Consider the following 12360-nt stretch of genomic DNA (forward strand, 5'->3'; position numbering starts at 1 on the left):
TGAGAGAAAGAAAAGAAGAACACAAAAGAAGAAAGAAGAAAGCGGGCCCGCCCACGAGGGATTACCAGGTTATTTTCTCTCACGACAAGGTACTGTCTTAAAACCCTAATTTTCGAGCCCATTTTACATTCTGTTCCTAACACTATGGGAGGCGGAGTTTAGCTCACTCGTAAGGATCGAGGTAAAAAAAATCTGAAGTAGACGATTTTCATCTTGGCTAGTTCCCTAGTTTCTTACTTATTACCTATATGTATGTAAAAATGTACTTACTTATTATAGAATATTATAATACTTATCATATTCAAAACCCGGAGCATATATATTTCTTAATAATGTATATGTATCACAAAACTCACAAGCAAAAGAAACTCGCGAAGCGTTTTGCTTCCACATTTCTTATGCGAACTGCCAAGGAGTGGAACGCCCTGCCCGAGTCTGTGTTTCCGCATGAGTACAATTAGGAGCTCTTCAAGGCAAGAGTTAATAGGTATCTCATAGGTAAGCGTGCTCCACCGTAGACCACATCATCACTTACCATCAGGTGGGATCGTGGTCAAACGCCTGCCTATTCATCATTAAAAAAAACTCATATTTAATATAACTTCAGTAATACTTACATTTTAAACGAACGATTTAATATGCTTACCCTAAATTTCTTACTCTAAATTTCTTTCATAGCGAGCTGCCGAATGGAAGCCTAAAAACTTTTCATATTCTCTCAGTGCCTTAAGGGCACTTTTGCTCAAGGACTTGTTTCGTATTCTTTTATATGAATATCTTAATATTAACATTATGTTGTTGAGTTATGAACATGTAGCTAAAGGGCAGATAAATTTGAGTTACTAAAAATTTATTAATTTGTGAAATTCAATCATGTCTCAAAATTTCAATATTGCTGATTTAAGACCTGCCTTTGTCTTGATAATACAAAAATAAAAAGTATGAAATACAAAAAAAAATTGAATTTAAACACTAAGAAGATAGCTGATAGTTTTGTCACTTTAAAATAAGAAGAGAGGAAATTGAAAGTCATCGCTACGAGTGAGATTCGAACCCGTGACCTCTTGAGATGAAATTCGGATGCCAACTGCAGCTGAAATAGCGTGGCTGCATTCCAAAATCGGTCCGTGAATGTCAAAAACGTATAATGCTTTTTAAACGGCATCCTAATCTTGGATTTCCATTTTGATTGAAATCCAGCACGCCACGCCATTTGGACGCATCGGCGTGGCGACTTTGGAGTGACCGTCAATGCTAGAAACGTACACCAAACGTGCGCCACGCCATCTGGACGCACTCCAAACGCTCAGTAAAATGTGCAAAACTGCGTCCATTTTTATTCAGTCTGCATGGCACTGCCACAGATTATATAATAGTTCTTACGAACAGATACTTATGTCTCAAAGAAAACGCAAATACCTACCGTTTTGATACCTACACTAAAATGGAATGCATTGACCTTCAACGCGCCGCTCCCCGCACCGCGCCCGCCGACACAACGCTAGGGTTGTCGACGCTTCTTTCAAACACTTAGGTGTCTTAGGTAGATATCTAACTATAAATGTGTCGTAAAAAACATTACCTACATCTTTAAAACAATTTAATAGTACCTACGCAGCTTGTAACTATCTTAAAAATAATAACCGTAGGTAAGTACTTACCTATATTGAGAATGTCTACTTACTTTTCCTCATGTGTCGAAAGAAGAAAAAACTATATTTTTTATATGTTTTGTTGTTTCTGCATCCATCCATACTACTGGATGTGTTATTTGTTCGTTATGAAGACATTACTTTGGCATAGCGCGCGCGCGCAGTGACGTGCGTGCGTGAGCGCGTGTGGCAACTAACTGGCTAGTTTGAGTCCCGCCGGCGGGAATTGAGTCGTAGGTATAGATCCGAGCTCGCGCGGAGAGTTTCATAGGCCTGGCACTGCCACCAAGTAACGACACGAGAAAAAATTCATCGTAAAAATGTCAGCCAGGTTAGAGATAGGAGATAAACTACCCGTCCCTCTTTAATTAATGCAGTTAGAAATAGACGGGCAGTCTATATCGCGGCGAGATACTGTCGCGCCAATCATGTGCTTGGCCTATAGGAGACAAGGGTCACAAGTTCTAGTAATTTAAAGTAGGTTGGCTCATCAATTCTCAGGTAGTTTTTCCAATCAGCGGGTTCTAATAACAATTCTTTGTAATTTTAATAACAAAACTTCCGTGAGACACTGACATTAGATATTAAATATATTTATAAGGTAAGGTAAGGTAAGGTCACTCACGTATTTTAAGTCGAAAAACGCTCGACATGTTTCACTCCGTACCGAGGAGTATCGTCAGGAGCTTGCGTTGACGGTGACGGACCGGCGCAGACTGCGGGCCGCAGCCCTCCCAATACACAAGAATACGTGAATACGTGAGTGACCCGTTATTAATATATTTAACAATTCTTTCATTAAGTTGGTATGAGTATAGGTTAGCCTTTTTCTTAACCATTTCTTCGTCTATGTACTTTTTTGGATTTTTAACCCTTTTCACATAAATGGCTAATAAAGTTCCCAGTACAACAAATCCGTTTGCATACGGTACCGATAAAGTACACAAGCAAAAGCAAGAGCACCTATGGACGTATCAGACGTATGAACACGTATCGCTACTGTCATTGTACTTAATTGTACTTAATGTTACATATATTGATTTGATTGGTTGTCAGTATGTCCAAGTTTTTGGTATTTTTCTTTTCTTTTCTCTTTCATTTTAATTGTAGTACCTAATTACAGTACACATACGCATGGTCTGGAACACTTGGTAAACTTGTATGTAAAGATACCTTTTAGTTAAGTCCGTTTATTTTAAGTATGTTTTAGTGAGAGCGTTTAAGGAAGTAAGTATCTTAATCATATATGTACCTAACAATGTAACCTATTATCCTGTCGCATACCTCTCCCAGGTAGCAAAATGACGTAAAATGACGTCAGCGACGTCATAATGACGGCATTATTACGTCATTATGACGTCGCCGACGTCATTTGACGTCATTTTGCTACCTGGGTCTGTTGTTTCTCCAATAAAAATAAAAAATGAAATGGATCGATCGTCAGTGTACTAAATAATTTGATGCCGTCCATTTGGATGAATCCATTGTAACAGCATCCGTTTTGGAGGCTTGTCAGACATTACTTATATCTCTCTTCTTCCTACCCTTATCCCACGTTATGTGGGGTCGGCACAACATGTTTTTCTCTTCCATTCTCCTCTATCTTTCGTCACCTCAGCACTCACTCCTTTCTTTCTCATATCCTCTTTTACACAATCCATCCATCGCTTTTTGGGTCTACCATACGCTCTCCGTCCATCAACATTCATCCCTAACATTCTTTTGCCTATATGGCATTCATCCCTCCTCATCACATGCCCATACCACGCTAACCTACTACTTCTTATCTTCTCCGTTACTGGTGCTACTTTCAAACTTCCCCTAATATACTCATTCTTAATCCGATCCTTCCTCGTCACTCCACACATCCATCTCAACATTCTCATTTCCGCTGCGTGCACTCTTCTTTCATCCGTCACTTTCGTCGCCCAGCATTCTGATCCATACATTACAACAGGTCTCACGATCGTCCTGTAAATTTTCCCCTTAAGTTTAAGAGGCATTCGTGGATCGCAAGTTGTTCCAGAGACCTGTCGCCATTTCATCCATCCCGCATTTATTCTATTTTTCACGTCACGGTCGATGCGTCCGTCGCTCTGGATCAATGACCCAAGGTACCGGAAGTACAGTCAGACATTACTTATATATAGGTAAACAAAAACAACCCGTATTTAAAGATAAATAAGCGACATAAAAACATATTTACAGAAAATTTAATATTTTCCGTTTCGAAAACGGAATTTACTACGCAAGAATAATATTATCATTGAATTTCTCCAGGAACTCTTTGCCTATAGGAAAAAATAGATATGAAACCTGAGTATTTACTTCCAAAAATACTTTGCGTTATTTTAGCAGTTGCCTCGTGTAAATTTGTGTATTTTTCAGCCATTGGTATTACATTTTGGCTACGAGTTGGTAATTATTGACTTTTCCAGGCTTTCAGACATTACAGGTATTTCAGATTCAGGTTATTACGTTGCATGTTATTTCACAAAGCCATCAATAAAGGGGCCCACTGACTATCAGTCCGTCGGACGATATCGGCCTTTCAGTTGTTCGGAACTGTCAAATTTTTGTTCCAACTGACAGGCCGATATCGTCCGGCGGACTGATAGTCAGTGGGCCCCTTAAGTATGAATATAAACAAGGTATTGGTAATATTTGGGGCATTTTCTATGAAAAGGTAATATAATGTTTTCTATGAAAAGGGACCTTATTGTCGATGGCACTTACGCCGCACAGCGTCGCGCGGCATTGTATTTATTTCGGAGCATCGTTTATAATGGCGTAAGCGCCATCGACAATAAGGTCCCTTTTTATAGAAAATACCACATTTATTTGTTTTACAATTAACTCCTCGTCTTATCTTGTATCTCGAGCGTTGCGTCATCAACGCAAGGGAAAATACTAATTGTAAAACATTTCAAATATAATATAATGTTTTTATTATTACTTACCTTCAAGAAACTGGTTAAAGCACATTTTCTCGAGTTGCGAAAGGGAAACCACCCCCTCACTTAAACACTCACTCTAAACACTTCTACATAGTTTAAATTTATATATTTATTTAATTTAGTTATTTTAAAGAAGACACAACCATAGGCATCACCATATTATATTTACAAGTAGCACTCTTATGCGTATATAAGTCATATACACACACGTACACTCACACACAAACAATATATGTATACAGTTGCACACACCTTACAACCTATTATTGAAGACAGACCGACCGGAAATATATGTATATATATATATATATATATATATATATAAAGGGACCAGGCTGAAAATCAGCGCTGGATATATGTACACAACATATCTAGCACAGGCTGAGACTGGTATCCATTGCCTATAACGGTATGAAAAAATGAATGTACCTACCTACTATGTTTAAGATCTACTTCTTCGTATTGTTATTACTTAATTAAGGTTTAAGGAATGTAAGATTTCTAGTTATGGCAATAAACTTTTTTTATCTTATCTTAACTTATCATATCATACAAAACCATCTGAAAAGTCAATTCCACCAGCCACCATGAGGAAACAACTTAAAATTTAAATCTAATTACTTTGCCACTTGTGGATAAAATGCAACTTTCTCATCAGTTTTTGACGAATAAAGTGAGCCTTTACGAGCTCGTGTGGTGAAAAATAGGTTGTGTCGGATGTAAAAGACTGATGTAAATAGGTATAAACAAAACTCCGGTTACGGGTAGAAATATTTATTACAACAGAATCACAGTACATGACACGGTAAATAAGAATTGATATGCTACACGAAATCTAAGCGATCAAACCATCAAACTAAATGTATATTCTATACAAATACATTAATGGTGAACTATACTAAGAAATTATTGGTAAATTGAATAGGTACATTTGGTGGTTTGGATCATTAGGCAGTAATCAACCTATTGCATTAGGCAATTTTGTCCTGACAATGACTCTTTAGAAGTTTTGATGTTGATTGAAGAACCTTAGGTTTGATATTGATTATAGACGCACAATCAAGTTTTTAAACACTCCGAGCGACATTCGACTTTAAAAAATCTGGTTGGTTGGCTCTTTTGACTTCTCTGCCGTCCTGTTGGTCATCCTAAGCATCCATGGCAGACAGGGGCGTAGCTAGAGGATATGGCGCCCGGGGCAGTCACCAAATTTGCGCCCCCTGACGACTGACAAAAGTTTCCCTGCCTTTTGCCCATTTTGGCGCCCCCCCTTGGATGGCCCTCTGCCCCCCCCCCCCCTAGTTACGCCACTGATGGCAGATAGAGTAGAAGGAGATCTCCGTGAGCTCGGCGTTGGCGAAAACTGGCGTACCCTTGTGTCGGAGGCCAAGACTCATTTTTGGGCATCGCGCCAGCATATGTAATTACCTACTCGCAGCGAATCTCGCTCACACTAATATCAAAATGAGATCATTAAAATCAGTTATTTGTAAGTTCCTGGAATATTTGTGCCTAAATGAAACTTTTATCGGGATGTAATACTTATCAATTGAATTTATCTTTCATGGATGATGAGTACAGATGTAGTGCATTATTATTTTCTATCGTATTTTCACGGAAACGTACGAAGGTGTCTTGCTATTTCAGTCAATCTTGGTACAAAGAGTACTAAGGTTGACTAAAGTATTAGCATGAAAAATACGAACGTTTCCGAGAAAATACGATGGAAAACAATTATTCACTACATCTGTAATGACTTATTACAACAATGTGATAATAACAATATTTGAACGATTGACATAAAATTGCTTATAATTAATATAATTTTATTAAAATGAAGCCAAGTTCGGATGAATCAACAGTGAAAACATTAACACTCCTAACATTACCATATAATATTTATTTATAAGTACCTACATAGAATTTAACATTAATATTTACAATAGTTAACAAGAGGTTTATACAGAAATCTTTGTCCCCATTTGAGCCCAACAACCATTGCAAACTTCAAGGTGAACCTATGTTTTTCAATAATGCCTATATTTTCAAATATGCCTTTTGCTAGACTATAATATAGTCTGGCAAGTCACTTTTATGTACACACATTATGTACATTGTATAGTCACGCACCGTAATTGTTGCCAGCCATTTAGGGTTGTAGCTAAATTGGACATTTATTTGAGTAAGTATACCTATATATCGAACAACCAATTTAACTATGAATGGATCAACAATCGCAGTGCGTTATGGTACCTATAAACGACAAGTCCTTTTTGAATGATACGGATGCTAATATTGCTAATATTTTGTCTTTAATAGGTACTTAATAAAAATAAGCAAAATACAGGTCTTTGTTTAGAGGAAATCCTGTCAAACATCGCATTTAGAAAAAACTTGTTTCACAATCTATACTTTCTGTTACATTGGGCTTCACAGATACGTAGCCATTTTGCACACCAAAATGGAGACAATGTACCAATCTGACACATTTGATTTCTACCTACATGATTACAAATATTGATATTCATCAATACGTTGCTCAGTGACGCAGAGGGGCTTAAATCGTTTCCATTCAAGAAACTCATTCAGCCGGATATTTAATGGCGTGTTATACTCGTGCCGCGTCGAATGCTGTTGACTCAGTGTAAATACGCCCTAACGATCAAAATGGGCAAGAACAGTGGAAATATCGTCTAATATCACAATTAGTTTTGTTTCCTTTTGAAACATTGGTACAAACAATGATGATTGCAACGTTGTTATTGTACTTGATCAGGGTGCGTATCCAACATGACAATCGTTAGTAGCGAACGAAGCGCAACTGTCACTGTTACGTTAATATGGAAGAGTGATAGAGAGACACAAAGCGTGTCATTGTAGTGCTTACGATTGTCACCTTGGCTAGGCACGCTGCTATTTTTTAAATCGTGTAAACTTATACGCCTACCAGCTTTAGGACTTTCGTTAAGTAACCAAAAAAAAGCTTTTGGTAAAAATGTACGAGGTTTTTAACAAGGCAAATGTTTTGATAATTAAATCCATAGCTTTGATTCAAAATATTAAGATCTGCAGCGTTTTCCAAATACAAATTTAGCCGTAATTTAGTGTGTCATTAATTATCTTATAATTTAAATTAGCTTAATCAATAAAATGAAGATTAAGCTAGGTGCAATACAGCGCGCTTTCGAGAACGCTTTCAATCTAATTTCATTCTGAATCGGATGCCCATACGACTCATCAACAGCCTGCAGCTCTTTCGGGCACGGAAGCGTTTCTAGTGGAATATCTGTAAGTTTAGTAAACTTCCCTTTTAACTTTTCCTTATTCATATAATCCTCGTTTTTATCGTAATATTCATCGCCGTAATTCTCGTCGGCAAGTGTGTTGTCACCTATTTCATTGGCTTTCTCTGGCCGCTTCTCCGTATCGCTGACACACGATATTTTCTCGAGGGCGTGCTTCAGGGTGTTGTCTTTGGTCTCGTTTCTTAAAAGGTATATCCAGGATAGCCGGCAATCGCACCGAAGAGGGTTTCCTGAAAAGAAATAGTAAATTAGGTTCCGTGTACAATGTAATTACATACTTTAGGGAATGTTTGCGCAGATGAGGTTAGAACAAGGGTTTGGATTTTTTTATTGCGACTAAGTTAAATATAAAGTACGTAATATTCAATTGTTTATCTCCTGTTCATAACATAGTACAGACACATAATACATCCTTCGGTTGCATTGTATAAAACAAACAAAAAGGCATTGAAATGCTATCACAATGTTGGACGTTCTGAAATAATCCCAGTTTTGTAGTGAATTATAATTGAAACACAGTTGAATCAGTCTTCTATTTACTGAACCCGCTAATAGATAATTCAAATCTCTAAATCGTCTTTATCCTTGGAGGACATTTTCCAGTTTGCCCAAAAGCTATTAAGAGATGGCCTGTTTCCAAACAGTTTTACTTCCAAATACTTTATCCGATAGATTAGACGCTCAAAGAAGCCTGTTCTCAGGGGGCAAGAAAGTTGAACGTAAAATGTTCCACTTTTAAGAGAAGGTAATTTAATGTAATGTATGTGTATTAGGTCTAGTTTTCTTTTAATACTGATTTCTATGCAGTGGCGGATTTGCAGTCTTTGTCGCAATAGGCCCCAGGTCCTGTAGCCGCCCCTTTCTCAGTACCCATCATATTGACTAAATTTTGAGTTCATTTTTGTTATCATCAGCGATTTTTTTTGTCACAATTTGCCGCCCCTAATATCTTGCCGCTCTATAAGCATGGGCCTGCTGGGCCTTAAGGCAAATCCGCCACTGTCTCTTTGACTTTAAATCGCCTACAATGTTTTCTGCTAGGGTCTCTATTGTTTCCCTTATAGTTTTAAGTCATAATGTATTGTTTGTCCACATTAGTCATAATTTGGTTTTTCTCAGAAACGCGTAACTTTTCAGGATTGCCATAAAACAAACCTAATCTAACCTAACCTATCTATAGGTATAGGATAACCCGAGGAAAATCCTGAAATGTTAACGGTTTCAGAATTATGACTAATGATAATATGACAATCATTACATTATGACTTTCAATCATTATGACAAACAAAGGGACCCCTTTCTGCTATGCCCTAAGGATGACCGGTAGAGAATGCCTCGCGGCATTATGGTCGCCTTTTGTACGTTCACGCTGCAGCACTGTCGCAGTAATTTATTTATTTATTTATCAGGCAACAACTTTTAGCCTAGCATACTAAATTTAAAAAACTTGAACACAACACTATTTTGGCCAGAGAACGGCGTAATGTTCATGTAGTCTTAATGTTCGTTACTAACTGAGCTCTTCCGTGCTTTAATTGCACGCTGATGCTATGAGTGCCTTATGAGTCACTTAAAACCAGCTAAGTACTTACAATAAAATCCCTTTGAAATGCTCGTGTAGTTAACGACTCGTGTGACATAAGGACCTTTTGCGGTAATGGATATGAACTTTTACTGCCTTTGAATATTGCTTTGTGGTGTGACAGTGGTTTTATGGAGATTTAGATGTCATTTAATGTTTTTTTTTTCAGAGGTTGGGTAAAATTATTCAGAATTTCAAGTTAAGGGATGTTTACTACTTTTTTTTTCGAGTGATTATATACAGGATGGCCCAAAAACTAAAACCATTAACTATTAATTACAACAAGTTTGGGAACAAATCAAATTATTTTATTAAATATTTTAATTTTTGTTTGGGTACCGCCGTGACGAGGTGGCCTAGGGGTTCATGGCGTTAGCCGCGATAGCTAAAGACGCCGGTTCGAATCCGGCCTTCACCACTGGAGGGCTTCGTCATTTTTTCTTTAATATATACAGGTATCAATATTGATTATTATAAATATAGTGTCATTTTTAATAATATTGCATGCGCTTTTAGGTAACCAAAACCATTGTACGTCGCAAGACATATTACAGAGAACAAATTGTTTATAACACCTGTATTCATTACCTGTAATGCACAATTGATGAATGAATAAATGATTCTAAATGAAAAAAAAAAAACTATAAACGTTTTAATAGCGGAATGTAAGTTATATTTGGCCTCCATGATGAGTACACGTTTAATGTCGCTTATCATGAACAGTGGCACAACAAAATGAAATGCTATTGCATTTAATATTCTATCTTTTACCCGATTTAAAATCGAATGGCATTTTTAATAACAAAACTTCCGTGAGGCACTGACATATTAAATATATTAAACCGGATCACTCACGTTTGTAAAGTCGATGATTGCTCGACATGCTTCGCTCCATAACGAGTAGCATTTGTAAAGAGCGCTCGCTTTGGAGCTGCTCCTCGTTATGAAGCGTAACGTGTCGAGCAATATTAAATATATTAATAACGGGTCACTCACGTATTTTAAGTCGAAAATCGCTCGACATGTTTCACTCCGTACCGAGGAGTGTCATCAGGAGCTTGTGGGAGCAGGAGGAGGAGGAGGTTTTTAATATATGTAATATGTCTATATCTCACGGAAGTTTTGTAATGTCGAGCAATCATCGACTTTATAAACGTAAGTGACGCGGTTTCATATATCGAATGGCATTTCATTTTGTTTTGTGTCACTATTTATGATAAGCAAATGTCATGCGCACAAACACACAAAATCGTTTCCGTGCTACAGCGTGCCCGCCCTGGATCTTTGTTATACTGATCGAAAATCTTACTCCTGGCTCGGTAAGCGGTCGGAATACATTGCTGGTTTAGCGCAATGTTTATTCAGCGAAGGAATGGTTATTTTACCCTTTTCTTAAGTAATAATAGGGATCCATGAGATAACGCGGCCCAGAGATTGGTCTTTTGAGCAAATAATTAAATTTGGGTTTAAATTGCTTCTATTATATTTTTCTCTGAGCAAGGGAAGGAAGTCTATTCCTACTATGCCTACTATATATATAACTAGCTTTTGCCCGCGACTTCGTCCGGGTGGACTTAGTAACCGCAGCTAAAGTAAGAATAGTGCCTGGATAAAGTCTAATGGCAATCATTCTATTTGAGCATATTCCTTATTGCTTACACTAATTATCAGGCAATTTATTAATTATCTAAATTCCACCCCGCTTTTGACCCTCTTAAGGGATGATTTTCGGAATATATCATATGTCCTTCTTCGGGACTAAAACTATCTCTATGCCAAATTTCAACTAAATCGGTTCAGCGGTTTAAGCGTGAAGAGGTAACACAGAGACAGACAAACAGACTTTCGCAGTTATAATATTAAGTATGGATATCTGTTACCTCTGTCTGTTACATCTTCACGCTTAAACCGCTTGACCGATTTAGATGAAATTTGATATAGACATAGTATAAGACCTGGGAAATGACAGAGTAATTTTTATAAATCGTCATCATTCCACGCATACAAAGTTACGAGCATGGGCTAGTATAAAATAATATTGCTAATACGTTTTTTTAGGAACTGATAGCTGGAATAATTTTCTAGGGCCCCGTTGAATGAATGAATGATTTATTCACTTGATTACATATCAGCGCATGCACTTATATACTATATTCTACCATTTGGCATGTGATACTTGGAGATTGTATACATGTAAATGAACAAGGAACCCTTATTATAGTGTCACCGTATCCATTTGTTAAGATAATGATCACTATTTATTTTCTTTACTTAGTGCCAGTTGCACCATCCGCACTTGACAGACTGATCAACGTCAACCGGCGCGCCGCGGCGGTTTACTATGAAACATTCCATACAATGAAATTTAGCGAACTCTTTAACGATCACAAACAGTTGGTGCAACCGACCCTTAACCTTGCTTAATTTAATGGGGGCTTTAAAATAATGTTTTTAAGTATTTTATTTCATAACCCCAGTACTGGTCCATTCACCCAAAAACCTTGTACCTACGTATTGTAATAGTACATTACCGTAAAATGGGGTGAGTAGGGTTTGCGGGGAGAGTTGGGATATGAATGGGGAGAGAAGGTATGAAAGGGGGGTGAGATGAGTTTTTAGGGTTACAGCTACAAAAATAACGTATTCCAATTTAAAATGGACCTATAGTAATAATACTCATAAAATAAAAATCGATCCAACAATCTTCCAAAATCACCTTTGTATGAAACCCCATCTCACCCCAATTACGAGGGACTACGGGGTGATGTGGTTTTTCCTGTTTATCGTCAAAGTTATGAAATGGAACTACCCAAAATAAAATAAAAACTAAAATACAAACGTCCGGAACACTTATTATATACTTA

General features: G+C 37.4%; 1 protein-coding gene across 1 annotated transcript in view; it reads right to left on the bottom strand.

Moving 5' to 3' along the window:
• Nucleotides 1-5939: 5939 nt before the first annotated feature.
• LOC134747776 (connectin-like) overlaps nucleotides 5940-12360 on the bottom strand; it is a 115251-nt gene continuing 108830 nt past the window's right edge. Inside the window, exon 3 of the mRNA XM_063682418.1 lies at nucleotides 5940-8144. Within this exon, the coding sequence (XP_063538488.1) occupies nucleotides 7738-8144 (407 nt within the window). The 3' untranslated portion in view covers nucleotides 5940-7737. The remainder of the gene's footprint in view (nucleotides 8145-12360) is intronic.

Source organism: Cydia strobilella, chromosome 15 (assembly GCF_947568885.1).
Source record: "Cydia strobilella chromosome 15, ilCydStro3.1, whole genome shotgun sequence".
Classification (NCBI taxonomy): Eukaryota; Metazoa; Arthropoda; class Insecta; order Lepidoptera; family Tortricidae; genus Cydia; species Cydia strobilella.